At 38.8% G+C, this 25,775-nt stretch overlaps 1 protein-coding gene across 2 annotated transcripts in view; it reads right to left on the reverse strand.

Moving 5' to 3' along the window:
• The window catches only part of SLC10A7 (solute carrier family 10 member 7), a 146,554-nt gene that overhangs the window by 76,622 nt on the left and 44,157 nt on the right, over nt 1–25,775 (reverse strand). For both annotated transcript variants that reach the window (XM_059826875.1, XM_059826874.1), the window contains exon 5: nt 19,940–19,978. In XM_059826875.1, the coding sequence (XP_059682858.1) occupies nt 19,940–19,978 (39 nt within the window). The remainder of the gene's footprint in view (nt 1–19,939; nt 19,979–25,775) is intronic.

The raw sequence follows: 25,775 nt of genomic DNA on the forward strand, positions 1-25,775 counted from the left end.
CATGGTGACTCCACCACTTCCCTGGGCAGCCTGTTCCAGTGCTTGACAACCCTTCTGGTGAAGAAGTTTTTCCTAATATCCAATCTAAACCTCCCCTGGCACAACTTCAGGCCATTTCCTCTTGTCCTATCACTTCTTACTTGGGAGAAGAGACTGATACCCACCTCCCTACAACCCCCTTTCAGGTAGCTGTAGAGAGCGGTAAGGTCAATAAGAGCTATAAGAGACCGGTAAGAGAGCGATATGAAGGATGCTTGGTTGTTTTTTCCTGGCTATAGCTCGGAGCACTTCAATACTTGACAAGATGAACTTCAAAATACATTACCAAAAAAACCCCAACCAACCCAAAAAAAAACCCAAACCAACCAAACCCCCAAAAAAGTAACTTCTCCTTCTAACCCTTCTGTTTTGTAGCAAAACATTAATTAAAGAAACCTTGCACTTTGGCATCAGAACAGCCTTTTCCATTGATTTTCATCAGGGCAGAATTCTACCTTTTAAGTTTACACAAGGCACAGCTTCACTTCAGTCTCCTCTAACAAAGCTGACTAATAAATGGTTATCCTCAGCCTCCTCTCCTTTGGCCACAGTTAACCATCTCCTCTTCTTCAGGCATACACAACACCGTTTCTAAAACGGATCACAGACATGATCCAAATTGGGGAAATAAAACCCAGATTTTGTGTTTAAACTCAGCTCATTTCACTGTACTAGTCTAAAACATGGCCCTAGAAACCAACGTGCTGGCACCTTTTTTTGCAGCATGAGAGGAGCTGAAAGCAAAGTTGTCACCTCTTAAACCGGCTTTGTCACCAGAGAAGTCAGTGAGGAATTGCACCTCAGATTAAAAAAAAAAGAGAAAAAGAAAAAAAATTTCTATTTTGCTGGATCACACTTCCCTTTTGAAAGTGCTGTAAAAAAAAAAGTGACTGTAAAAAAACCTTGACGGTCACTGGACAGGAACATTTGTCATTCTGAGTACCCTGCCTCCATCTACCAAAAGAACCCTGAAAGACAGGGTAACTTGAAGTGAACAAATAAACACATTTAGGTAAAGCTATCCCTTATTTGAAACGTGTAGTATAACCCCAGACAACCGCAGCATTTGAAGCACATTGCTTGCTTTATCACAGCAGCAGAGCAAGCAGAGCAAGCAGTTTAGTGTTCTTCAATGCTGCCAGGCATCAGCAATGAACTGTGAACAGCTGGGTTGTCATCACTGACAGACACCAAACTGGCTAATGCCCATTTTGAGCCACTTTGGAACTGATCTTCCTGCCCCCATTTTCATTCCAAACAAGATTAGCTCCCAAATCATAACATTTCTTTTAAAAGGTCAAGTTCATTTTTTGACCTATTTGATGTTTTTTCACTGTTTTCATTCCATCCACCTAAACAACGTATTGAAATCAATGCATTTCTAATGATCCCAAATTCATGTTAAAGTGACTCTGGTTTGACTTACTACAGAAGCTCTATGAAAGCATCCCACACATTACCCCTCTCCCAGCCATTTCAGCATTGTTCAGGGCTGTACAAAATAAAACTTACACCACTCAAGCCTCCTGCAGGACCCCACAGAAAGATCTTACTGTGGCAGGCACCATAAAAACCAACAGCCTCTGACCTAACAGCCTACAGTTATGCTGACAAGCTTGACCAAAGGATATAACCTCAAACCTGCTCACCAACTTGTTTCCTGAAAAGGTTACCATATCTTTATTAGACAGAAACTACTTTTAATCACTCCACAGGTACAGTGAAAGGCTTGACAGCTCCCAGAGAAGACATGAGACATCCAAGATGTCATTTCTAGCAGGTAAGTTTACTAACTCCGCTTGTGACTTGTTTGGAAGTGTTTCTCTCTGGTCACATAGTAAACCCCTGCATGCTCTTCACACTCAGCTTTACCCTTTCGGACATACTTTCAGTCCTTAAGAGGAAAAACTTCCGTTAACCAAGAAAAAAATAATTCAAGTGTATAAGCTTTGAAAATAAATTTTCTTCTAAACACGATGCTGTCATACACAATAACTCTCCCAGTGGTTCTGTAGCCATGTTGTATATCGTTGATCTCTGGACCAAGATCCTGGTTCCATGGCCTGGGGGCCAGGTTTCCTCTACTCAAGAAAGAGATCAAGCATAACCTGATGTGTATCTGAGAGATCCTCTACTAAGAAGCAAACCTAACCACAGTCTACACGCAGGGGTATGTAAGCCTATGGGATTCAGAGACTGGTTCCAATCACAGCAGGCTGGTGTCTACTATCCATAGTGACTGCAACCCAGACCTGTTCCATTTTAGTCGTAGGCACAGGTCAATCAGCCTACAGAGCAAAACACAACGTGTGTTGTGTGGCAGTCACACAAGTATTTGTAAGTCAATGCCAGAAAATGGGGAAGTAGGATTCTTGCTTTCTCTTACTGGTCCCAGGAGACAATTGTTGTTTTATGTTTAACCAGGCTGTTTGTATAAGCCATTAAGCCATTACCTGTGCACTTTTGGTTGTCCAAGTAGGTCCAAAGGTATGAACTCAAATAACAGACATCAGCCTCTGCAATGCTTCAGTCATAAAGCATCTGCATACACTCAATACTTTGAGAAGGCAATGACACATCATGCTAACAGAGTGACAAATTAAGCCTCTAATTTCACAAACTCCTTCTGAAAACTGTGCCGCACAGTAGAAGAGTTGGCTCCTTCTACTGGAGACCTGAACTGACTTTGTGAAAGCCTTTCCTTACCACATTAGCAGAATTAACAAATGAACGTGAAGTATGCATAAATATTATTAGTAAAATACTGAGATGAGACTTAAGGCCTCAGGGTTTGTAGACCACAGAAATAAATAAAGTAGTATACAGACAATCTTTCTTATGGTCTGATAACCTAAGTGTTTCTTCAGCTATAAATGAGTTCCAGAAGCTGCCATTCTCTTTTCTCTTCCATCCAACCTTTTACTTCTGTTCCCACATCTTGGAATACCATCTTCTCACTTAAAGACAGCTGTATGATAAACCAGACTACTGCCATGGTCACAATTTAACACACAACAAAGCACAAGAAAGCCACAACAAACATAGAAACGGTTATTTTAATACTCAGACCAGGTCTGTCTTCCAGCCCAGACCCACTGCGAGTTGTGTTAGGACAACTGAAGACATGGCAAGCTACAGAGGATGTGTGGGAATGAACAGCCATAAGTGCTGCTAAGGAGAACAGGCAATTCTCGTGTTCTCCTCTTTTGCTTCCCTGGAATTACAAGAAGGCTTCACTTCCCATAGCAATACAAGACTGCCGGCAGCAGAGCCAAAGCAAAGAAAGAGACCCCTAAGCCCCCTAATAAATGAAAGGGGGGGGGGGGGGGGGGGGGGGGGAGGGGATAAATCTTGTAAACTGTCTCTTCTTCACAAGTGTTAAACTGATCTTTCAATTATTGATAGCTCACTTTCTCAAGTGACCGCTAAACTGGAAGATGCCCAAATCTGTATTTATATTTAAAGACAACAATCAATGAGAATTACGCTCACAGCCTTACTAAAAAAAGTGAGCAAGCCCTGTGTAAAGCAACTTTGCGATCTGGGACTGAGAGTGGACTTGCTGTTTGCCACTATAATTAATCTAATTGAAAATTGGAACAAAGATTAAACCTACTCCTATTTAAAATCGACAGCTTCATATTAAAATGTCATTTATACCAGTTCATTAGGAGAAAAATGAAGCTTTTGTAAATGTTTTTGCTTAACATGGCAGTGACATATTCAGTGTGAAGAAGAGTTTTATCTTGTTATATAAAACAAATGCAACTTGTATAACATCACTCCAAATGCTAAATTGCTATGAAAAAGAACATGGGAATGTGCATATTTGAATTCAGAAATTAAAAAAGTGAAAAATTGTATCTCCTGAAGTTAAATTAACCGAACAATAATTCTCTGTGGCTACACTTTAGCAGCTTCACCAGTCAGCCTATCAGTTGTGAAGGCTGGGGGGAGGAAGAAGAGATATTGCATAAAGTGAAAATAAAAGTATTCTCTTGTAAAAGTCAATACATCATCTTAAGCTAGGGGGGGAAAAAAAAAAAAAAGGTCCCTAAACATCCGTAACTACAATCAGTAATTGTCATTAAAAGCTCTCATTATATAGAGTAAGTGTAATTAGAGCATCTTGCCCGCACAGGGTGCAGCACACAGAGAATGCTAGAAGGATTCATAAATTAGTGCCAAATCAGGCTCATTCCCATCTACTACACAATCTGCTGTAAAAGAGAAAAATTGTATTTACACACATTAAGGCAAAGCCCACTGGCCTCTACAAAATTAGCCTAAACAAGAAATGCAGTTATTTGAGGGAATCCCTATTTCATTATGTGTCTTAGGAATAAAGGGATAAAGTTTGCCATCAATAACGCTGAACATATCTGCTGAACCCCGCAGATTCCAGGGCATTAATAATTTAAACTCTTATGGGAATTTTGTCATGGTGGAGATAGGACTTGTCTGCAAACGGAGCTCAGGGGATGTTCAATATGATCTATTCTAGTACACACACACAATTGCTACATTTATCATGATGCAGAGGAAAAGAATGGTTCTTTCTTAAGGACTTCAGAATGTTTCTTCTCCAATTTACACAACAAAACCTCTGAGTATTTCTAATAAAAAAAACCAGGTTCTAAAAAGATACTGTCATAAGAATTACACTGAAAAGGTTTCTTCTCTCCCCATCTCTATTACTCATGCATGTACAGTGGTGTTCAACGCATTGTAAAATAGGATGGGAAGTCAGCAATACAGCTCCTGAAAGTAGTGTTGGCTATGCAAGCTGCTACTGTAAGCACAGATACTGCATGAGATTATGGCCTAAGCAGATAAAGCTGTGTGCTTGACTCAGACGTTTATACTTTTAAGAGCAAGTCTAATAGCTCTGTACGTAAAACAGTTAGTTATGCGCACATCTCAGTGCAAAAGTCTCCTTTTGCATATGCTAATGGTAAGCACAGAAAGAACACATCCTTTTGAGCCGCTTGTGGTATTTGTGTAATACAGACTAAATTCAGGCATTTGTGCAATAGCTAATCTAAGGTAACTCTACGCATTTACACTATAACAAGTGTATTTGTGCTCTAATTTAGCGTAACTATTTTCCACACTTTTGTTCTGGAATGGAAGTAAGCTCAAAAGGAGTTCAAAACAATTAGGCAGGAAAAACCTTCCTTTCATAACCAAGCCCTAATTCTTAGAATATAATTCTCAGAAAAAAATTCAAACACATTTCTGTCCACATGCTTTTAATACACCCACATCACACCGTCACTATGCCAGACATGCACAACTCAATGCGCACCACAGCTTCCGAGTAGCAGAAGGACCGATGCTCCGTTACAAAGCTGAGACACCAGAGAAGTTAATGCAGTATAAACCCAGGGGAGTACCTCAGAATATTTCTTTAATTTGCTAAATCTCCATTGAAATGATATTTCAGTCAATGAATTTATAGATGATCAGAAAGAGAACCCTAACAGTACAAGGCATGCCTGAGCATCTTAGTCCCGCTGATTAGCTTTTCACCATGATTTAAGATATTCCCTGTAAAACCTGGAGGACAGTGTCCAAAGGCTCTACAAGATTACTGCCTGATTACCCACGAAAACTGAACTCCCTATGAGTTCAGTTTAAAAACTTTATCATATAATGTCGTAAAACAATTATTTTTCTATTGGGACATTTGTAACAGAATCAGTCTGGAAAATCTAATTCAAAAGTTTATCACTATAGCGGCTTTTACTTGATGCTAACACCCTGAAGAGCTATGTTCCGATCTCAGCTTAAACACGTTATGTTAGCGTGGGCTCTCAAATGACTACATATGCGGACAAGGCATCCTGTATTTCTGATGACAAGAAGAAACTATGGGAGCGAGAACAACAGAGAGGCTGAGGATGTGTGGCAATCGTGCAGGGGGAATGTGCAGGACAGTGCGGTGTGTGCACCCTCCTCCTGAAACAGGAGCTCCCAGGCAGGGGCTGCCTCAGGGTAACCCCAGTCCAGCCTGACCCAGAACTTGCTGTTCTTCCTTCTGCACCGAAGCCGGCACAATCCAAGCACTCCCCAGAGATCTGCCGATCCTCTCTCACTTACGCTTCTTCAATATATCATCTTAATCTAGACCTCCTACTCCCCAAGGCCCTCCTGTCCCCAAACCCTTCTCTGTCACAAACCTCTTTTTAACCTGCTTGGACATGTCAGCGCTCAACTGAACTCTGATGGCTGCTGATCTCCTTCTTGCTGGTTCTCCAAAGGGGAAGGAACTCCTCCATACTCTGACAGGGCTTTAAGAAATCCATGCACCAAGTATATAACCAAAAATTTATCTAGCCAGCCTAGAGACAGCAACTACCACTGCGGCAAAACATACGCCTAGAAGTCTTAATCTGTATCACACTAATCTAGGGTGCTTGAACAGCTTTATGAAACAGATTGATAAGATAGTAGTGTTTTTTCTATCAGTGATGGCCTTTTCTGCCCCTAAAAGAGAGCACAATAATTATCTGGAAGAGGCTATAGAGGTTTTTTAATAGCTTTTAAAATAATTCCAACAGCAAATAAAACAAATTATACCTCCTCCCATATATTACAGGCAATATGATTTTCTGTATATTATTTGATAACACTGGCTCGAGATGTTCTCTGTACAAGTTCAGCTGGCACTGGACTGTGCTGTTGTCTGAATTAGCATGACAATTTTAATCCCAAGAGTTAAAAGAAATCAAATTGAAAAGTAAAAAAAGGAGCCAGCATAATGCTTTGCAAGCATTTATGGTGCAATAATTATGCCACAGTTTGATGTAGTAGGACTCTGATAATATATTTTTCCAAATGTCTTTGGAGTGCCTTATCCTATTTTGACAGCTCTTTATGAATGAGGGGAGGACCAGCCCCCCCACTAACTCTGCTTCAGGGTAAGCAAACTGAGATAATAATGATGAAATTCTATTTTAGTTCTCTGACTTCATTACGTATACACATTGATTGGATTTTGGAATCAGAAGACAACATGGCAGACGGGCCAGCTTTGCTGAGAAGCCCACACTGTAATTAGGAGGGGACAAAAAAAGAAAAGAAAAAAGCGCAGCAAAACCATACTTGTACTTTTATTATCTGAGTGACTAAACTAAGCAATAAGGCAGTACTCTATAAATATTAGGCTTCATCTAGATTTTATTATTTTGCAAGCTGTTTGTGTTACAGTGATGCTCTTAGCTTGTCTTAACTACCTACTAAAAATATGGAAAGCAATAGTAATAAATACATTTTACACATTAATTCATGTAACAGTTCTTTGTTACAGACACTACACAGTCTATAAAATGAACTATCAGTAGTCTTTTGCTCTGCTTTAATTGGCCTGCAAAATAAGAAAGATGGATGGAAGCTGTTTCTCAAAAGTCAATGACCAGAAAAATCTTACTGAAACACTATACACAAGTTAAGGCTAGAGTAAAATTTACACTGTTATTTTGCTAACTACTCCATTATAGTGCATTATCTGTATTATGAATGCACCGCGTCATCTTCCTGGAGACTTTATACAACTCGATATGATTTTGCACCCACTGTAGGGAACTCAATTCTGTAACACAGGGGAAGATACAATGACCATCACTGAAGGAACAAAAACGCATGTCTATAAGCACCAGTTATCAGAAATGAGGGAAACAGAGCTAAGTCTAGGTGCCTATGGGTAGACGTGCATGGAAAACAGTGAAATATCTGGGATTTATTTGTTGTTCTTCTGGAAAAAAATAAAGCAGATACATGCAAAACACTTACAAGCATTTACAGCCTTTAGAAATTTCAAATGACTGGTTTGCCAGTTGCATGCTGTCTATCTCCAAGGAAGCACTGAACAGACACTTGAATATCTGTGCCACTCAGTACAACCTAGCTCTCTCAACCATGTACGGGATATTTACAGACCATGGACTAGCTCCTCCAGTCAGAGCAGAACTGCTGTCAATGCAAATACCACACCCCAGGAGCTGATGGACAAAACAGTATTGTCTGTTTTAAAAAAAAGCAGTTCTAACAATATTGTCTGTTTTAAAAAAAGCAGTTCTTTCATGACAACTTACTTTTAGAACTAGCAGATCCAGGGACTACTTACTAAGGAAAAATCCTGTAAAAACTGTCCTTTTCTTGCAGCCATTCTAGGTAATGGAGGACAGCACCATGTCCCCATTTGTTGCCTCCCTCGCTAGCCAGATGTTAGGCTATTGCGGGGATCCTACCACCCTCTTCTCACAACTGTCCAGAGTGAGAAGAAAATTGACTGTCCCTCCTGCTGAGCAAGGGCCTCAGTACTGCTCCTCACTTTCGTTAAGAGATTCTGTCTCCCAAACCACTTCCAATTCTAATTTATCCAAGAATTAGACCTCCTACAGATAGATTACTAGCTCCAGGCACCTGGTAAGTCATGACAAAATTAAATTCACAGGCTAGTACAGTTTATTAGCAGGTTACTGAGTTGCTGGAAGAAAACAAAACACCCTCACCCCTCTCCCAATGCCCTCCTACCAAAACCCTAACAAGCTTTACACCACCCACATGAGTAAGGCACCCGTACATCATGAAGCGTAACGTCCACACAAAGCCTATGAAGTCCAGAAAAGAATGACCTCTGTATTAAGACCTTACACCACTTTGACAGGAGTATGCTGAAGGACCAACCACAAATTTCCCACATTTGTACAGCAACACTACTAACACTCAGTCTCCTTCACTTACAGAAGTTGTATTTACCCACAATTGTGTGTTTGCATGGATTGTTCCTGTAAAACACCTAATTAGCAAATAAACTTACACTATGGATATATCTAACTGCATTATGTACTCTTTCTGCAGCAAAACTTACACAATGAAGCAAATTCTGTTCACTGCTCATCATGTACCATTAAAAAGATTACAGGGGAAAAAAAGCCATCATAAATGCACAAGGGCCTTCTCCCTAACTGCTGCACTATCTCACACAATAAGATTAATAATTTAACTATCTGAAACTTCACATGTGCAGGGCACTGCAAGTAGACCAGTGGCATTTTCACTTCAAATTTATATAGTCTTTAGTCAGTATACTTAATCTGCATTTCTAACACCTGCTTCAGTCGGCTGTGAAGTGCAACGTTATCTATAAAATTTTCTTTCATCTTTGTACTGTCCATCTAACAAAAAATTATATGATGGTGGATAATTATTTGACTTTAAAAAGGATATGAAACTTTTCACAGTTTTTTTGATCATTTCTTGAAAGACATGTTCATATATTTGACATTCCATTTTATTAAAAGGTTTGAGTTTTTTTTAAAAACCCTGGCTTTCACATTATTCATATTATCTAATCCTATGTAATATATTTCTCCTTCAGATAGTTAACATTCACTTTACATACGGCAGTAAAAAAATGTGGGAAAGAAACTAGACCACAATTAAGCAATGAGGCATGACAAGGTGTGCATTTTCAGGCCATTAGTACATGTCTCAAATGCACCAGGAGGAAGAAGCTGGAATGACTTTTCCCACTCAGGTGGGCATCAATACTAGCACCTGTATCATACCACAGTACAAAGCGATACATAAAGAGTACGCAGAGGGCGTGAAAACGCATGCAGCTTTCATCCAGCGGGTTTACATCAGGCAAAAAAGCTGTTCCCAGTCATGCACGGTCTCAGTCAAGTTAAACACTAGGAGAATAAAGGTATCCAGTAAAAGCGTCCAGTGTTGAGCTTTCAAGACGTTGGTTGAAAGCCAGGAGATGACATGAAGCATGGTTTATAAATGCAGAAACAACTTCCCATCTTCATATATTAACACACAAAATTTTCTGTTTAACATGGGGTGGTTACCACATGTAGATACAAGTAAAAAGAATTATTTTTATTTGGATGTAAAAAATCGCAAATTTTCAAATGCTTCGCCCTGTGAGAGCTCACATACAGTCTTTTCAGAGTGTGACCCCCACTTTGTACAACACACTGAGTTTTTCATAAAGTCAGATGAACATCCAGTCTGACCTTCCACCAACTAACAGGGAAAGGACATCACGTAACCATTCTTGCAACAAGCCCTTACACTACAGTTGACCAAGAAGGTACATACCTTCAGAAAATATTTTCTAAAAGGAATTTTGTGATACAATCTTTTTTAAAAAGTAGAAGCAACAAATAAACAATTTACTTATCATTACTGGAATGAAGGAGAAGGAAAGAAGATGCTGGGAGGTGAATGTGCTACATGTCATACCAGAAAGGTGATAAACTGTATAAGCAAGCCTGAGTCTCAAGGCAAGCGAAGGAATTATCCCCAAGATGGCTTGGGTTTTGTTGGGGTGGGTTTTGGGGGGCGTGTCTGAGTTTTGTTTGTTTGTTTTTACATAAAGTCAAAATGAAAAAAATCTATTCCACTGATGGAACAGTGTTAAAAGAAGCCAGGTAATGAGAGACAATTAATTAAAATATTTCTCCCCCTCCTTCACAATAACTGTTATTTCCAAATATGTGCCATTAAGGATGAAAGCTGTAGGCTGTTTTGATACTATGAAGGAAGCTAAGGAAAAAAAAATAATGATGGGAGCTTCTCAGCAACAAAACAAGTACAGCTATTCAAAAAATTTCATGAACTACTGCCGTCTCATACTGAAGGGTCATGATGGTTTCCCAAAACTGCCTTTTAAAAGGCCAACCATAAATAATAAACAAACACAAATTTCAAAAGGAAGTTCCAGTTTTATGATAACCATGCCTTCCTTGCTAGTTGAGTTAAAGACTTTGCGACAGCTTTTGACCTAACCTCTGGCACTTCCATTAAGGCAGTATTTGTCACCCTGACAGCAAGGAGAATGGTTTCCAGCTACTCAGCTTATAGTAATAATGACGTCCCTCCTGTTTTTACCCCAAGAGACTGAAGACTGCCGATTCACGGACTGCTGAGTTTTGAACAGGCACAGTTAGGTCAGATAGAGAAGAACCACAGAAAAATGTTTTTTTCAGCGGTTCTTCTCTATCTAACCATCCAAATCCAGGCAGGGCTTTAACCTGTTCCGGGCCAAAAATCAAGATGCTTAATAAATTAATGTGTTTGGGATATTTCTCCTCCCCCAAAGAGTCAACCTAAGGTAAAATAAGGTTTGCATAGATGCAGCAATGATATAGCACTGGTATTGCTGTTCGTAAGGGAATGTCACGAAACATGCTTTTTAGAATGCAACTCTTGCTAGCTGCTGCAACCACATTTGGTGGACACAGAAGGAGGAAGAGCTCCATGCTCTATTATGGATTACTGCATCCACATAGGTGACTCCTCAGCATACCAGATTGTATTTGATAACACAGATGCCAGGTGAAACGACTCCTTGCAGCAGCACTAGTTCGAAGTGCTAATGAATCAGCAGAAGACAAGAGTTTAAACACCCCTGTTCCGAATGACAGGATGACTTCTTTCCACTTCCCCTCACCCCAACACACACTTTTCTCATGCAGGTGACTAAAAGCTGCAGGACAGAGGAAAGATCATTGCTCCATTTCAACCAGAAGCTAAAACTTTGGGAGAGAGCATTAACAGCAGAGTCTCATTTCCTTTTGATTAATTTTTTAAAAGGGAGGGAGAAAATTATGTATTTTGTGCATTTCCAAATCTTTCTGCAGGGAACATTTGCCCTTAAATCAGGCCAAGTGACTACATGTTTGTGTACAACCACAGGCCTAGAGGAATGCAGTTTTGCTTCTTCTAGTATCAAAAGATACTAGAGAGAGAGCAAAATAAAAACCAAATTCTTTTGTACTGCCTCTCTTCTCAGTTTCCCCTTCATGCACCAACCTACCTAACGTAAAGAACCAATGAATTCAAACATGTGGTTCCCCCAGACACAACTAATGATTTGCCAGAATTTTAGATCTCTTGTTTTACAAATAAACTGTTCAAAGTTTTGTAGTGTAAATTTTCACCTTTTTAAACAAAGCATGCAAATATTTCTCCAAGTATTTGTCAGAAACAGATTGAGCAGCTTTTCAATGCAACCATTTTTTGCAATTGATTTCAAATAAGTGATATGACATCATCCCATGACACAAACTTCAGTGACTTCGCTAGAAGTCAGAGATTTTGACCTTACTTTCTAACAGAACTAGTGGTATTTCTTCCTGTTAATTTTACTTTCTTTGTTTTGGAGTAAAAAAGACAGGAAACGGTTGCAAAACAGAAGACAAGAAAACATCACAAACTAGTACCAGGACCTTTTTAATATTATGATCTACACACAAGTTCCACCCTAGTGCAATTGGGTTTTTTCAAGTCCTGACCATTAACAAAAAGTAAGCAGAACCAGAAAACATAGCCCAAAACAAGTATATTTGACAGAAATGCTATATTTTCACAGTAAAGAGGGCAATGATGAATTTTACAAATTATGACAAAAGTAATCTTAGACAACAAACTGGCTTTATGCTAAAACTGTGTATCAGCACATGGGATTTACATACTAATCCAGCAAATTGCCTGGTTATATAATAATAAACACATACATTTCCTCCTCTAGATGTTCTCCAAATGATAGTTACCAAAGATACACATTCTTTTGACTCTGCTATTCATTAGCATTCATTTAAAATGGAATCAAGCTTTTTCTAAATTTCCAGTATTCAATTAACAAGAGAGATGACTGTACCATAGTCAGTCTGATGACACTTTCATTTCCAGTTTCCCCACACTACATGATCAGAAGAAATAATGCCAGATCATCGTACTTTGAATGCCCAGTTTTAGCTCCTGAAACTTCACTCCCTTCTACTTTGCAATTCACAAATGATGACTGGAAGAATAAAGCCGCTTGACCTCTCATGCTATCTTTCCAATTTGCAACAAACACCCCGAATTCTGCCTCTGAATTTTCTCCAGCAACTTCCACTTTTGCTGCTTGTTTTACTAACTCAAGAAATGCTACTGCACATGTATCCTTAGCTATTTCTTTCCCTGAGAGTCTGTTAATCCATAAAACCAGTAACAATGAGAGGGGGGAGTGTTCAATGTACTGTCCCAAAGGCAGTCACCAAGTACCGCGCCAGGCAAGAGCACTAGATGGGGTTGCTGACCAAAAAAGTAGGTGCAAGAAAAAAAATCCTTCCCACAATTAGCTGTCACGTGAGAAAGTGGAAAAAGCAGAATACCCAAATATATTTATCTTTAAAAAGATAGTAGTTAATTATTCTTGGGATGCGAAGAAAATGCAAAGAGCTACATTTAATGGCCTACTTATTGCTACCTTTAAATAAACTTTTTTTGGAAGAACTTGCTGCTTAAGTCCCAGAAGACCGAGGGAGATGTATTAAATGCTCAGTAGCAAAAGCTAATGGGAAAACTAAGAAAGCACTGAGACCAGCTACAGCCCACATAATTTATAAACATTTGACAGCTAATAGTTTCATTTTTTATTATTACGTAGATTTCAATGCATTTTCCTCTTAGCCATTGAAAAAAAAATACAGGGACTAATCATTGGCCTTCTCAAGGATACTCTTTTCCAAGAACTTAATAGCACATGTTCTTTTCTCTTGGTTATCATTACCTACTCTCCTTCTCCCTAATGTTTCAAAGATAAGCAACAGCAGGGTTGCTATTTGTTAACTGGTTCTCAGACAGTCTGCGCTGGCCGGCCGTGTAAATCCCTACTGACTTCACTGGTCTTTTCCAATCGACTGTGTCATCAGACAGACCACGCATCACCTAGGTGTTATAATACACAGATTTCCAGTTATCCCCCTATCTGATTTCTCTCAGCCCCTTGGCAGCAAGATTTCATTTACTTCTTTTCAACTTTCTGCTGATCGTACCTTTATACTTACTCCTTTTTTTATTTTAAAGGAGTTCAGCATTACTCATAAACAAGCAGACTTTTTTTTATTTTTTAAAAAATTCTGCATCTGTTTCTAACTGACACCCACTCTGTCAGTTTGGCTTTTGGGGGAGTATAAGTAAAGAGAGAGTATACTGGGATGGGTGCACATGCCTAGCCATCCCTCAAAATAATCATCTGTATCAAGGGCTCTTCTCTTAAGCCCGCACTAACAGGTCTCTGTCACAGTGAGCTTCGTTCCTCTGCCTCACTTGTACCAAAATAGTACAAGCTAACTCAAACGTAGGTATTAAACCGAGCATGGTGTACACTGGAAGCACAAATATGCAGTAAGAGTAAAGGCCCACACATTTTAAAATGTTACTTGGCAGATCTGGAAACAAGTGATGTTGCCCAAACTTACATTGTGATTTCAGATCAAGCTAGCAGAAATCAAAATGAGGATGTTAAACAACAATGAGAGAACCGAGCTCCGGCCACAAAATAAGAGAATGTTACAGTGAGGCAACATAAGTGGCTCCCAAGATTATTTAAATTCCACAGAATTCAAACTCTTCCTGCCAGGTACGTAACATCTGGTCCAAAGACTCGCTGCTGCCGAGATCTGCCATTCCCTTCCACTCACGCAAAAACCCTTCCTTCAAGGCTGAGGTGGCTTCCCAAGTGGCTGATTAACAGGGAGAACTTGCTCAGGATTTTGAGAACTACCCGAATCAAATTCGGAGCCCAGACCAGCAGCATCACTGCACTGCTTCACAGAGGAAGAGGAGACCACTTCTACGAGTGCGGTGGCACACCATAAAGCAGCTCCGCTTTGAAATTAAACAAGACTGAATCTAGAATTCAGCACCTGTTGTGAACAGACTTCCTGGCAAGATTTTCTTGTAAACAGCTAGCACAGTAAGAGGAATCCCAGATGACTGTTCTGCCCCTTTTCATACTGCAAAGACACAATTAAGAGGGAACAAAGTGGTATACAAACATTGGCCTGATTTTAGAAAAATATTTACAATGGTTGTGCTAGAAATAATTAAGCCAGATTTGGGTATTTATCCTAGAAATAACTAAGATAAAAAGTGATAATAAAAAAACAGAATAAACCTAAACCATTCAATATCCATTAGGGTAAAATAAAGTAAATACATTCAGCCAATTGGTTATTTCCATACGGGTGGATTTCTTTAAATAGTAATGAAATCATTGCTAAAAAATCCATTGTTATTAAAATAAAAAAGTTGGCTCAGCCTACCAAAATTAGATTTGTAAGTTGCTGGTCATTGCCATAATTAAATCTGTGTCACAGATTTGCAAGAAAAATGGACACTATGACTAATGCATTTACTTGCTGCACTAGTGCTGTCAGGCTGTGTAAATCATTATGCCTGCTAAAGCAGAGTAGATAAGAATTCCATACATTTTCATTAACCAACTAGGGTTTGTGTATACGTGAGAAGCTAACTTTCACATTCCGTGCTAGCTTTAGGTTTCATTTGGAAGACAACGTAAATAAAACACTAGCCTTGATTTGATTAGCCAAGTGGCTGCTCCAAAAATTATTTGAGTTTTTGAACAATATGAACCAGCTCTGTCCCCTTAGAAAGACAATCAGATAAAACAAGAAAACAATACATACTTAATTTGGACAAAGGAGATTAATGAAATGCTGGGCACCTGGAATAGGTTCTTTCCTTCCGCCTGACTTACGTAGCCTGGACACGTGCCTTATTTCATCCCATAGGTATCAACAGAGGAAGAGAAGCTAATCCAAGACAGCATCATAAGAAGTCTCAACCAACACTTTCATTTTCAGCCACCATTTGCTCTGTTTTTTCAGGAGTGCAATGGTCACCAGAGCACAGTCCTCTGAATCCTCTCTTTTCCTCTTGATTTCTCAAGGTCACCACAGACCTTTAGATTTTGGTTACGGTTCTTTGTTTAAGGTGAAGCTGATAGCTCTTCCTCTCCTACTTACTGTTCATAACCCCAAGGAACCAAAGAATCAGACAATATTCACTCACATCACAAGCTGGATACTCTCATGAGTTTCCAAGCCCGCTGTTTCAAGCGGAAGGGAGATTAATGAAAGGTAGAAAGAGATTAGACAAGGCTGTTTCTAGTCTAGCAGTGCACAGCATTTGTGAGGACATTGTCTTCTACACTTTAGGCCCTCTCCTTCTTCCATGCACATGGCATTATATTGTCACTGCGAACTGAGTTTAGCTCTCAACCGAGCATGTCTCCACTTCAGTGCAACAGCCTCAATGACAGGCTACGCCTTGGTGAACTTAAAGCCGAAGAGCTGAGCCACCCAGGCAAACACCATGGAACTATCATCAGCACAGTATGTTTTGCAGTATCCTGCCTACTGCTCCGCACTTTGGACATTACAAGCATTATTTTTCTGTTGCAGCACAACTTTTAGAAGCAGAATAGAAATGCTCAGGAAGCATGGTAATGTACACAATGTTAATAATCTCAGCAGACCCATACTTAACATCCCAGACAATTTCTTTAGCCTTTAGGTGCAGAAGTATCCTCTCCTACAAGTGGAAGCAGCTACCTCAGTGCCTTCCATCTCACCAGATCTTAGCATACATTTGCATGCTTTATAGTAGCCACCTTGATTGATAACCAACCATCCAGGATTAGTAAAACACTATCAGATTTTATGAAAACCCCATTAAGAGGAAAAACTGAAATCACTTATTATGTTCCACAATTATTGTAAACCAAACTGTTTAAACGAGGGGAGGAGATAATGATACTAACTACCCAACTTAAAGCAATCCTCTGTGGTATGATTCTAAATATTCTCTTGGCTGAAATTTATGTAAATTGAATTCATCTATCGTTACTTAGTACTAATCTAGCTACATAAAAACACTTTTCTGTAATAATTAGTTCTTTAAAACACTGTGTTTTAATTAGACCTGGGATATTATTAAACTAAGTGTAAATATGTACAGTATCATTCCATGCATTGTTTTGCCTGCATATTTAATCAGAATATGGGCTTTGGTGGAGTTTAAAAGGAATTATTTTGCAGCTGGCTGGTAGTTTTTGTAAATCTCCTTACCAGTGAAAACACCTCCAAATGCTTAATCTAAGTGTATTTCTCTTCATCAAGACATATTCAGCATTTCTACATTTTGTGTATCACGATGTGTTCCTTTTCATCTGAATAAGCTCATCTCAGTATCATTCTAACATGATGCTGAATCTTTTCCAGCAGACATTTTTGTTCCACAGTTTATTTTAATTTAACTTCGCAAGGACCATTTTCTAGTCTTAAAAAAAAAAAAAAGGAGTTAAAAGCATAGCACATCTTTCATCCCTTTTAAATCAGCTTGCTTCACACTATGATACACAGGCACTGGCCCACAGGGCATAGTCTGAGAACAGACAACGTGCTGTCCTCCTGGCTTTGTCAGGGCTACACGCAAGCGCAGCAGCCCGCCCACGTGCTACACGTTGTAAGACAAGGAACATAAGAAAAACTACAGCCTTGCCAATGGTCAGATCCTTCCAAATTATCTCCAGGGCATGTATATGGTTATGGTCACAAAGGTATGTAACTACAGCTAAGCCTATTCACAGGCACCACATCATCAGACACTAATATAAGAAAAACGCAAATGTGATTTAGATTCATCATGAATTAAACATATAGGAAATGGGATCTCCACCTATAGCCAAGCCCATAAGTTAGGCACCAATATAAACTGATGGATTTCCAAAAACACGACCAGGACCTTCCATTATCTTCTCAGAAACAGGCCAATTATTTTCGTATTTTATAGAACAGTTTTGACTTCAAACAAGTGTGTATATATACATTTTTAATGCTTCACCAGTTGTTCACGGAAAACTTACTTTGTAAGTGACCACATGCTGGTGACATTCAGGTGCCACTCAATTAAAGGCCATGTAAACCTACAGCACTGTGAAACTGGTAAAAAACTCTGGCTGGTTATTACAGTCCCTGGCCTACTATCACCCCATTGCATTTTCAGTCAGAAGGTTCATCCTGTCAACTGCATAACTGGAAAAGTTTGTAAGAGTAAAGCTTTCAGTAAATATATTTGTGATTTATTTTCTGTCATACATACATATGTATGCATATGTATACATACATACACATTCCCTACATAATCATGATTTCAAACTAGGATACCACAGTAAGTGTCTAAGTGTTTGTATAAATTAGCGGCCACTTTCTTTATGATTTTATTTTTTAAAAATTTTATTTGAAAAAAATCAGTTATTGGAAGAAAAAAAAAATCTGCTGGTATTGTGGCTTGATTCTAGCTGATCTTTAATAGTTTAAAAAAATTCCCAGGAAGGACTTTTCAAACAAGAATGTTTACTGCAATGCTGCTCCAAGATTTCAAAAAATTATGAAGTGAATAAAAAGTGAAATGAGATAATTATATGTAAATGGAACTTTCCAATGATCAGTTCACGGAACTAAGATCAAAACCAAAATCAGGAGTATTACATGAACACACAAACTAGCTCAGCTTCTTTAACTGGTATTTCTTCAAAGAGCTACAAACAGGTTCTAGAAATTAAAATATGGTTATGTTGCTTTACTAGGAGCTAGCATTTGCAGTCAGATGCTCTGGGGCCTAAATTCTTATTTGAAGTCAAAAGACATTCTCCTAATGACAGCTGAACTGAGGCCTTTGGGTATTCAAGGAAACCTCCTGAACTGAAAGCCAGGGACAGCAGAGAAACTGGAGCTTGTGCCAAGCGACAAGAGAAAATACCACGCACATACACAGACTTAAAAGTTGCTCTAACACTGGGATTCCACCGTCTGAGGCAGAGAGTACCTTCTTCCCATTGGAGGTGAACATCATAGGTGACAAAAAGGAACAAGTATTTGGGAATTGATACTTTAAGAAAACATGAACGGTCATCTATACCCACAAAACTTACATCCACCCTCCTAACTTCAACCTGGTCCCTCAAAAAAGCAGCAGCACAATGCCTAACATCAAAATGCCATGCAACTTTCTCTCTTGGCAGTACAGCTTTACATACTTAAACTCCCAAACTCCAGCTTTTCATAAAACAAATATGCATAAAGTGAGTTATTTTGTACTTGCAGTTTTGATTTGAATGTCCTAATTTCAATTCTTTTCTCATGCATTCATTTTATACATCATAGTCTTCTTTATGGCGCCACAAGAGTGGAATCGCAAACACACACTTCTAAACATGCACAAATTTTAGTAAAGAAGAACAAATTCAATTATTAGCTGTCTAAATAAATAAAACAATCAGTTAAAGTAGCTTGCCTACATATAAAGTAATTTGTATTTAATATTCATTAATGTCTCTTTAAACAATGTATCAGTAAAAGAAATCCATTCTTCCTTTCTTCATAAATATATTTATTTAGTGTTCTTTACAATGCCCTTTCTGAATCTTTGTAGACCACCAGGTCCACAAATACTGTTTTAGCTTTTTACAGAAACGGTTATATTTCCAGCTGGATTGATTGCTTTCCCATATCTAGCTATTTTAGTGTGTTCCTCAGAGACATTGAGTGGCTTCACTGACAGTGAAATATGCTAAACAAATGACATGTCACTGAGTAAATTAGCATCTACTCTCTGATCAGCTGGGTCATGTTTTCTTTTCAAAATCCATGGCCTCTTGATAGAAAATAATGAGTATTTGATGGGCCTTATTAGAAAAATCAATATATTGATGCCCATGTCTGAAACATCTGCATAATAATAGATTCTGTTAACCCATTAAGGAGAAAATAAGATGTGTTTACACATTATTAATTTACCATGCACAGAGACAATTTATTCACTACTTTTCTCAAGAGTTTAGCAAGAAGAAAAGAAATTGTAATATTGTACTTAATGGCACGGTGACTTAAATTGAAAAGATGATTCAAATTTTTGCCAGCTAAATGGCACAATTCCACCAACACTAATGTGAAAAATATAAACACACCAAAGATACTGTTAAAAATAAGACTATTAAAGCACTTGCTATAAATACTGCATTACTTACCAAAAAACTTCCAAAAGCGGAATTAAATATAGCAGCTGCCTGAAGAGAGAAAAAGATAAATATCACCAATGGTAAAATAGCTATAGTACAAGAACAAAATGTTATTCCCCCGCCCAACAAGCTATTAGATTCTCCAAATACACACATACACAGAGACCATTAGGCAGTTAGCCACTGCTTAAAAAATTGCTAGTGGCCTGTAACTTATGAAGACTGATAGGTTCTAGTTTATGCATTCATAAATAATGTGCTGGAACAGACAAAAGCAGGAGGCGAAGAAAATCCTTGCCGGTAGACTTAAGAGGAATATGCACAAGAACTAGAAATACTACACAGAAGCTTGGTCTCACTGCTTTTGCTCTAATGTGCCAGAAACATTTTTACATGTTGATCTATTAATTAAAATAAATATGATCCGATTTAACTAAAACACTGCATTTTCATAGACTTTTAACAATTTTTAATGAAGTATTAATCAGGCAAGCAGACTACTTCAATTGTTCATGATAGTAAAGTATTGACAAACTCAGAAGTTTCTGTAGTTTGACCAACAAATTTAAAACAGGAACAACAAAAAAACCAACAAACCCCCACACCACCCCCTTACTTCTGAGGCCAAAATGTCTAATCATTACTGTTTATCCATATTCTTTTAAAATACGAAAATAACCAACTTTGATAACGAGTTTGGAAGTGTTTGTGCTTACCTAAATATCCAGGAAATATACGGTAGCAGTATTATTTCTTAACATTAACTCATTACATTCCAGGAAGTTAAAACTTGAGTCTTGAATAGCTTTCCCCAATTACCAAGAAAGAACAGAAACACTTGTATGGCAGCCAGTCTGATGAAGAGCCACACAGCGAAGGTAAGAGGAAAGGGAGGAGGGCAATCTACCATTTACATGCATATTTAGAGCAGAGGCAAATTAATCACCCTGGACACTTCCAGGCACAGATTAATAACAAGTGGATGCTAGCGAGTTTAGCAAGTTTGAATAAAGTCCAAAATCAGGGTAGGAGCCGTAGCTGAACCTGCCTTCTGCTCCATAAGAGGATGCAATGAAAATGAATGGGTAATGAGATCCTTGGCTCTAGAGAGCTTAGCTTTCTTATTCAAGTTCATAATTAATTCAAAGCTTTGATAATTTCATTAGATTCCTCCTCTGCTGGCCCTATCAATAAAAGATGGCACTGGACCGCAGCTCCTCAGCGGCCCAAATACAAAAACAAATGCAGACTGGGAAACCTTTGCTGACTTGCTTACTAACAGGGACAACGGCATATGGCACTCCATGTTGCGGAGGGAGCATCTGAATAGATATAGCTAAATAAAACATTATAGTTGACAGTTGTAAACTACAGTAACATATTTTAACACCTCTTCCTCATCAGCATTCCTTTTTTGAACATATAAAAAGAGGCACAAGTCCAAACAGCTCCTCTTGCCAGAGATCACAGCTGAAAGCAAGAGCAAGTACTACTTAAAACAATTCTTCAACACGTGTGAATTAAATCAGGATTTTCTACTTGTATTTGAAGCTGTGCAACTGATACTTTCATGGGGCAAGAGAGAGACACATTACACCCATGCACACAAACCTACTGCAAGGAATCAGTTTCAATACAGGAGATGTCCTTGTAAGTATCTCTTGTTAATACATCCCTCTTAAGGTTCCTATTATCATTATATTAAAAATCCCATCAGGTTTGTCAAGTCTCTTTGGTGTTTGTTGGACACGTGCCATACCTTTACACAGACTGATTGTATTTGGCCACTTCAATCCGATAAAGATGCAGAAAGGTCCCTTTTATTACATCCTGCCTCTGAATCCATGAAGGAGGATCTAGACTTCCATTTTTAAGCACACTTAAAGATCTCTTCCTTGCAAAACAGTCTTTACTATATAAAACTGTATATATCAACTGTTAAGATCTGAAAAACAGAAGCATCTGGGCTCCACTTCTGCACCAGAAGGCTGGGAGGAAACTTAACGGTCCCCTCCTCCCCACGCAGATTTTGTGTGCGGAGTGACAGCCACATTTCTGTCTGCTACAAAGAACTGTATCACTCACCCTCCTCAGGAAAGCTAGTTAAGTCCACATCAAATGAATAGAGAGCATAAAAAGTAGCCCTTCCCTCCCCAAAATGCTAAACTTACCTCCCTGTCCTATATATTTGGTCCTACCAGAAGTTGGGTTAAGGCCAGGCTCTGCTTATGGTGCAGGTGAGCCTGCCAGACTACCCTCTAGTGATGGAAGAGAAATAACTTCAGTGCTAGACAGCCCTCAACCATTTTCCTGGTCATTTCAACAACACACAAAGAACAAAGCAGTAGCTAGCAAGAACCGATACACTCAGAAGGACACTGTGCATCTAGTTTTAGCCACATCAGTGGCTGCCAGTCCTGATTTGAGGATCATCTAGAGACATGAATTATTTCTTTTTACTTCAAATATGCTGCAATTCCACTTCCAGGAGAAACTCTGTACCTGGAAAGGTGGTAAGGAGATACACTAGATGGTTCTGGTGGTATATATTTTGGCCATCAATAAAGTTCTTTCCTTTCTTCCTTCCTGACCCACCAGGAAGATTTCTGGGGTTTTTTTTTAATATTCACAAGCATATAATAGGTACTACGACGACATTCTTGGACAAATTTTACACTTCAGGCATTCAGCCAGTCATGTGGAAAAGTCATAATTCATGACTGGTCCAGGGGTACACTAGTTTGCAATTTTTAATTCCCTTTCTCCAAAGTGTCAGAAATCATCCATGGCAGATGATTAAACACTCATCACAGGCAAAAAGAAGAAAAAAAATAAATCAGGAAGACCACAAATCAAGTTATAATCATTCAGATGATTCGCCTCAGTGAGGGAGGACTTACACATGTCGATTACCCTATCTGCTGTTTTCTTTATAAACACTTCTCCTGCAAAATAAACTTGGGAGTAAATTTTTCTCATACCCACAAACCTGAAGCTTATATTTGCGATTCTGGTTCAGCTTAAACAAACTGGTAGTAAACTAAATCAACTGCTCCAATTTGTAATTAAACGTACCTAGTAGCACGACCCTGTAGAATTTAAACACTTTATGCTTCCAACTCCCTTCTATCAAGAGGGATAATATTGCCTACATACCTCACAGGGCATTGTCAAAATTAATTCATTGCTTAAAAAGCACTCTGAGATCCTTAGAGGGATGATACAAATAAACATTAGTGCTGACACATGATACAGCTAGGCTCTTCATTTTCTATTTGAAACGTTTATTAGTCACTATTATTGTGTAACTTTTTTTAGTGTTTGCTCCTTTTGTGCTTCAACAGATATCAGACTATCTGCATTCAGCTTAAATGAAACAATAAAACAGGAAAACATTTAGATGTCCTTATAATACTCCAAGTTCAGGTTTGCATGTGTTTGCAGACCGTTCATTGCACTTACCATTAATACAAGGGGAGAGTTCTCTCTAAAATCAATGGTAAGATCCTTTCACAAGGTAAATGCGTAGCCATGTATTGAAATGCAAGGTCAGATCACATTCAAAAGCAGCAGTAGTAACAACCAGACCAATTATTCAAGTTTACATCAACTCAGAGACAACAAAGACTAAAAGTCACTGCCAGTACTCTTGACAGGGCTAGTACGGAAGAGCATGTACATCTCCACTTGAGTTTAAAATTGTGCACACTAGCTCCAAACAAATTTACTTAATATAAAGCAGGTACAATTTCAGTCAACTCCATATGGCACTGGGCTTGAGGGAACACTCTCTTGCTGGTCTGCATTTCCAGGGAGGATCGGCTGGCCTGGAGCACTTTCAAGTGAGAAGTAACCAGCCCACCTCTGAAGGAAACCTATCCGGCAGTGCTTGGCAGAAATTGTCCTTGTCCCACACCTTAACCTAGCGCAAAGCTTCAGCCCTTCATTTCCCACTTTATCCTGGAATATATGTATGGAAACCACTGCTAAGATTTGTAACAGCAACAAGATCCAAGAGATTCCTCATAGCAACAAAGGCTAGTAAAAGACAGAAGAAAAAGGCGAAGCCACAACCGAGGGGCTGAGCGCTTCCCAATGGGTGGGTATCCAAATGCAGCAGCAAGTACGCGCAGCATTCAAGTACGTGTGACTGGGTGGCAAATCAAACAAGCATGCTAAGGTTTCGATAGCATTAAATACAGAATACATTCTGAACTCTGTTCCATTTCCTTTTATTTTGTTATCATACTAAACCATCTTGGAATTTACTAGACTAGGTATCTTTTGGTTATAATGTAGCAGGACTACATTCCTCTAAAGAGGAAAAGATACACTGGCAACATTTGGAACAGCTGGGTCAAAACCCAACATTTTATTATTATCGGCAGGAGTCAAATGAAATTGTTATGCACAACTCAACTGGAACTACAATTTCCTTTACTGCAGAGTCACAGGGATACAACAGTGCCTCATAGCTTTATATGTAGACCATATAAAAAAGTTAAAGGCTTTTTTGCCAATATGTGTATTTTTTTTTTTTTTTTAACACTAAAATGTTTGATGCTTGAGTGTCATTTGGCAGCCTTTAGGGAGGGAACCTTCCTAACTGTACTTAACCCTACGCTTACACAGGACCTGCGTCCCCCAGGCACCCCACAGCTGAGAGAGCACACGCCATGCACACCAGGACCTGTCTGGCCCGAGTTGTCCCCACTCTGCAGAAAGGACATTCCAGGGCCAAGGCCACAGATGCAGAGTAATGAAACTAACCGGCCTCAAAATGTCTCAGAAGGAAGTGGCTTGGGCATCATACAAAGCTGCTCTGTGCATGCCCACAATTACCTGCAGTTTAAACCTTACCATTTTCAGACATGCACTAGCGGGATACGCAGCTCAAGTACCAGGCATAAGACTAAATATCCTATTCAACACACATGGCACAATGAAGAAGAGAGAAAAACCCAGAAGAGTAGAAAAGATCTGGAGACCGACAAGGACTCTAGCAGTACTACTGCAGTAGAGAGCAGAGAACACAATGTGGTAGTGTAACATTTCATAGTGCCCATGTCATTAATGCAAAATTTAATAGATCTCCTATTTGTCAGGGAGAAGAAAAAAAAAAATAGAAAAAAAAAAGACTGAAGAAAGTGATGGAAAATGGTTTGACCAAACAGGACAGAAAAGGAAATTTTATCTACCCAAAGAGATCAGTGTAGTTCGAGAAGGTGGAAGAAGAAGGCAGGACGTCAGAAGTAGCTTGAATGAGTCGGCAGAGTCCCTTTAAACAACTCCTTCAATCTCCTATTTAAAAATAAAATCTCATGTGAGTGTTACCGCTGCTCATGTCTTAACTGCTGTTTCCATTAATAAGATGTTACAGCTCTGTAGAAAGCTATTTGCCACAGCACTGTTACTGCAAACAGAATATAAATATACCTAATAAGGTTTAATCTGTGTTGCTGTTCATAACTATTCAACTGAGTTCAGACAGGAAAAAATATCTATATATTCAAGCTCCTGGTTTTGAGTACTAAATTGAATCAGGTGTCCTCTTCTCTTAAGAAAATTAAGTTGCTTTTGTGCAAGAGTGTTTTAATGAGAACAGAGCCTGCCGACATTGATAAATGGGAATGACACCAGAGAGAGCATGTAAGCAGGACAATATGTGCATGTTACAGTCTTACAGGCTATTTTTCACTGACTATCCTGAATGACTTCGCTGTTTCTTAAGGGGCCTATTAATCTCAAATTTAGTTATTACACAACGTTTATTTGAACATATATTCTGTGGATGATGACAGTTAATAAAGGAAATCTTTTACAAGCTGTATTTTTACATATTGTT

The sequence above is a fragment of the Gavia stellata genome, chromosome 19 (genome assembly GCF_030936135.1).
Source record: "Gavia stellata isolate bGavSte3 chromosome 19, bGavSte3.hap2, whole genome shotgun sequence".
In the NCBI taxonomy this organism is placed as follows: domain Eukaryota; kingdom Metazoa; phylum Chordata; class Aves; order Gaviiformes; family Gaviidae; genus Gavia; species Gavia stellata.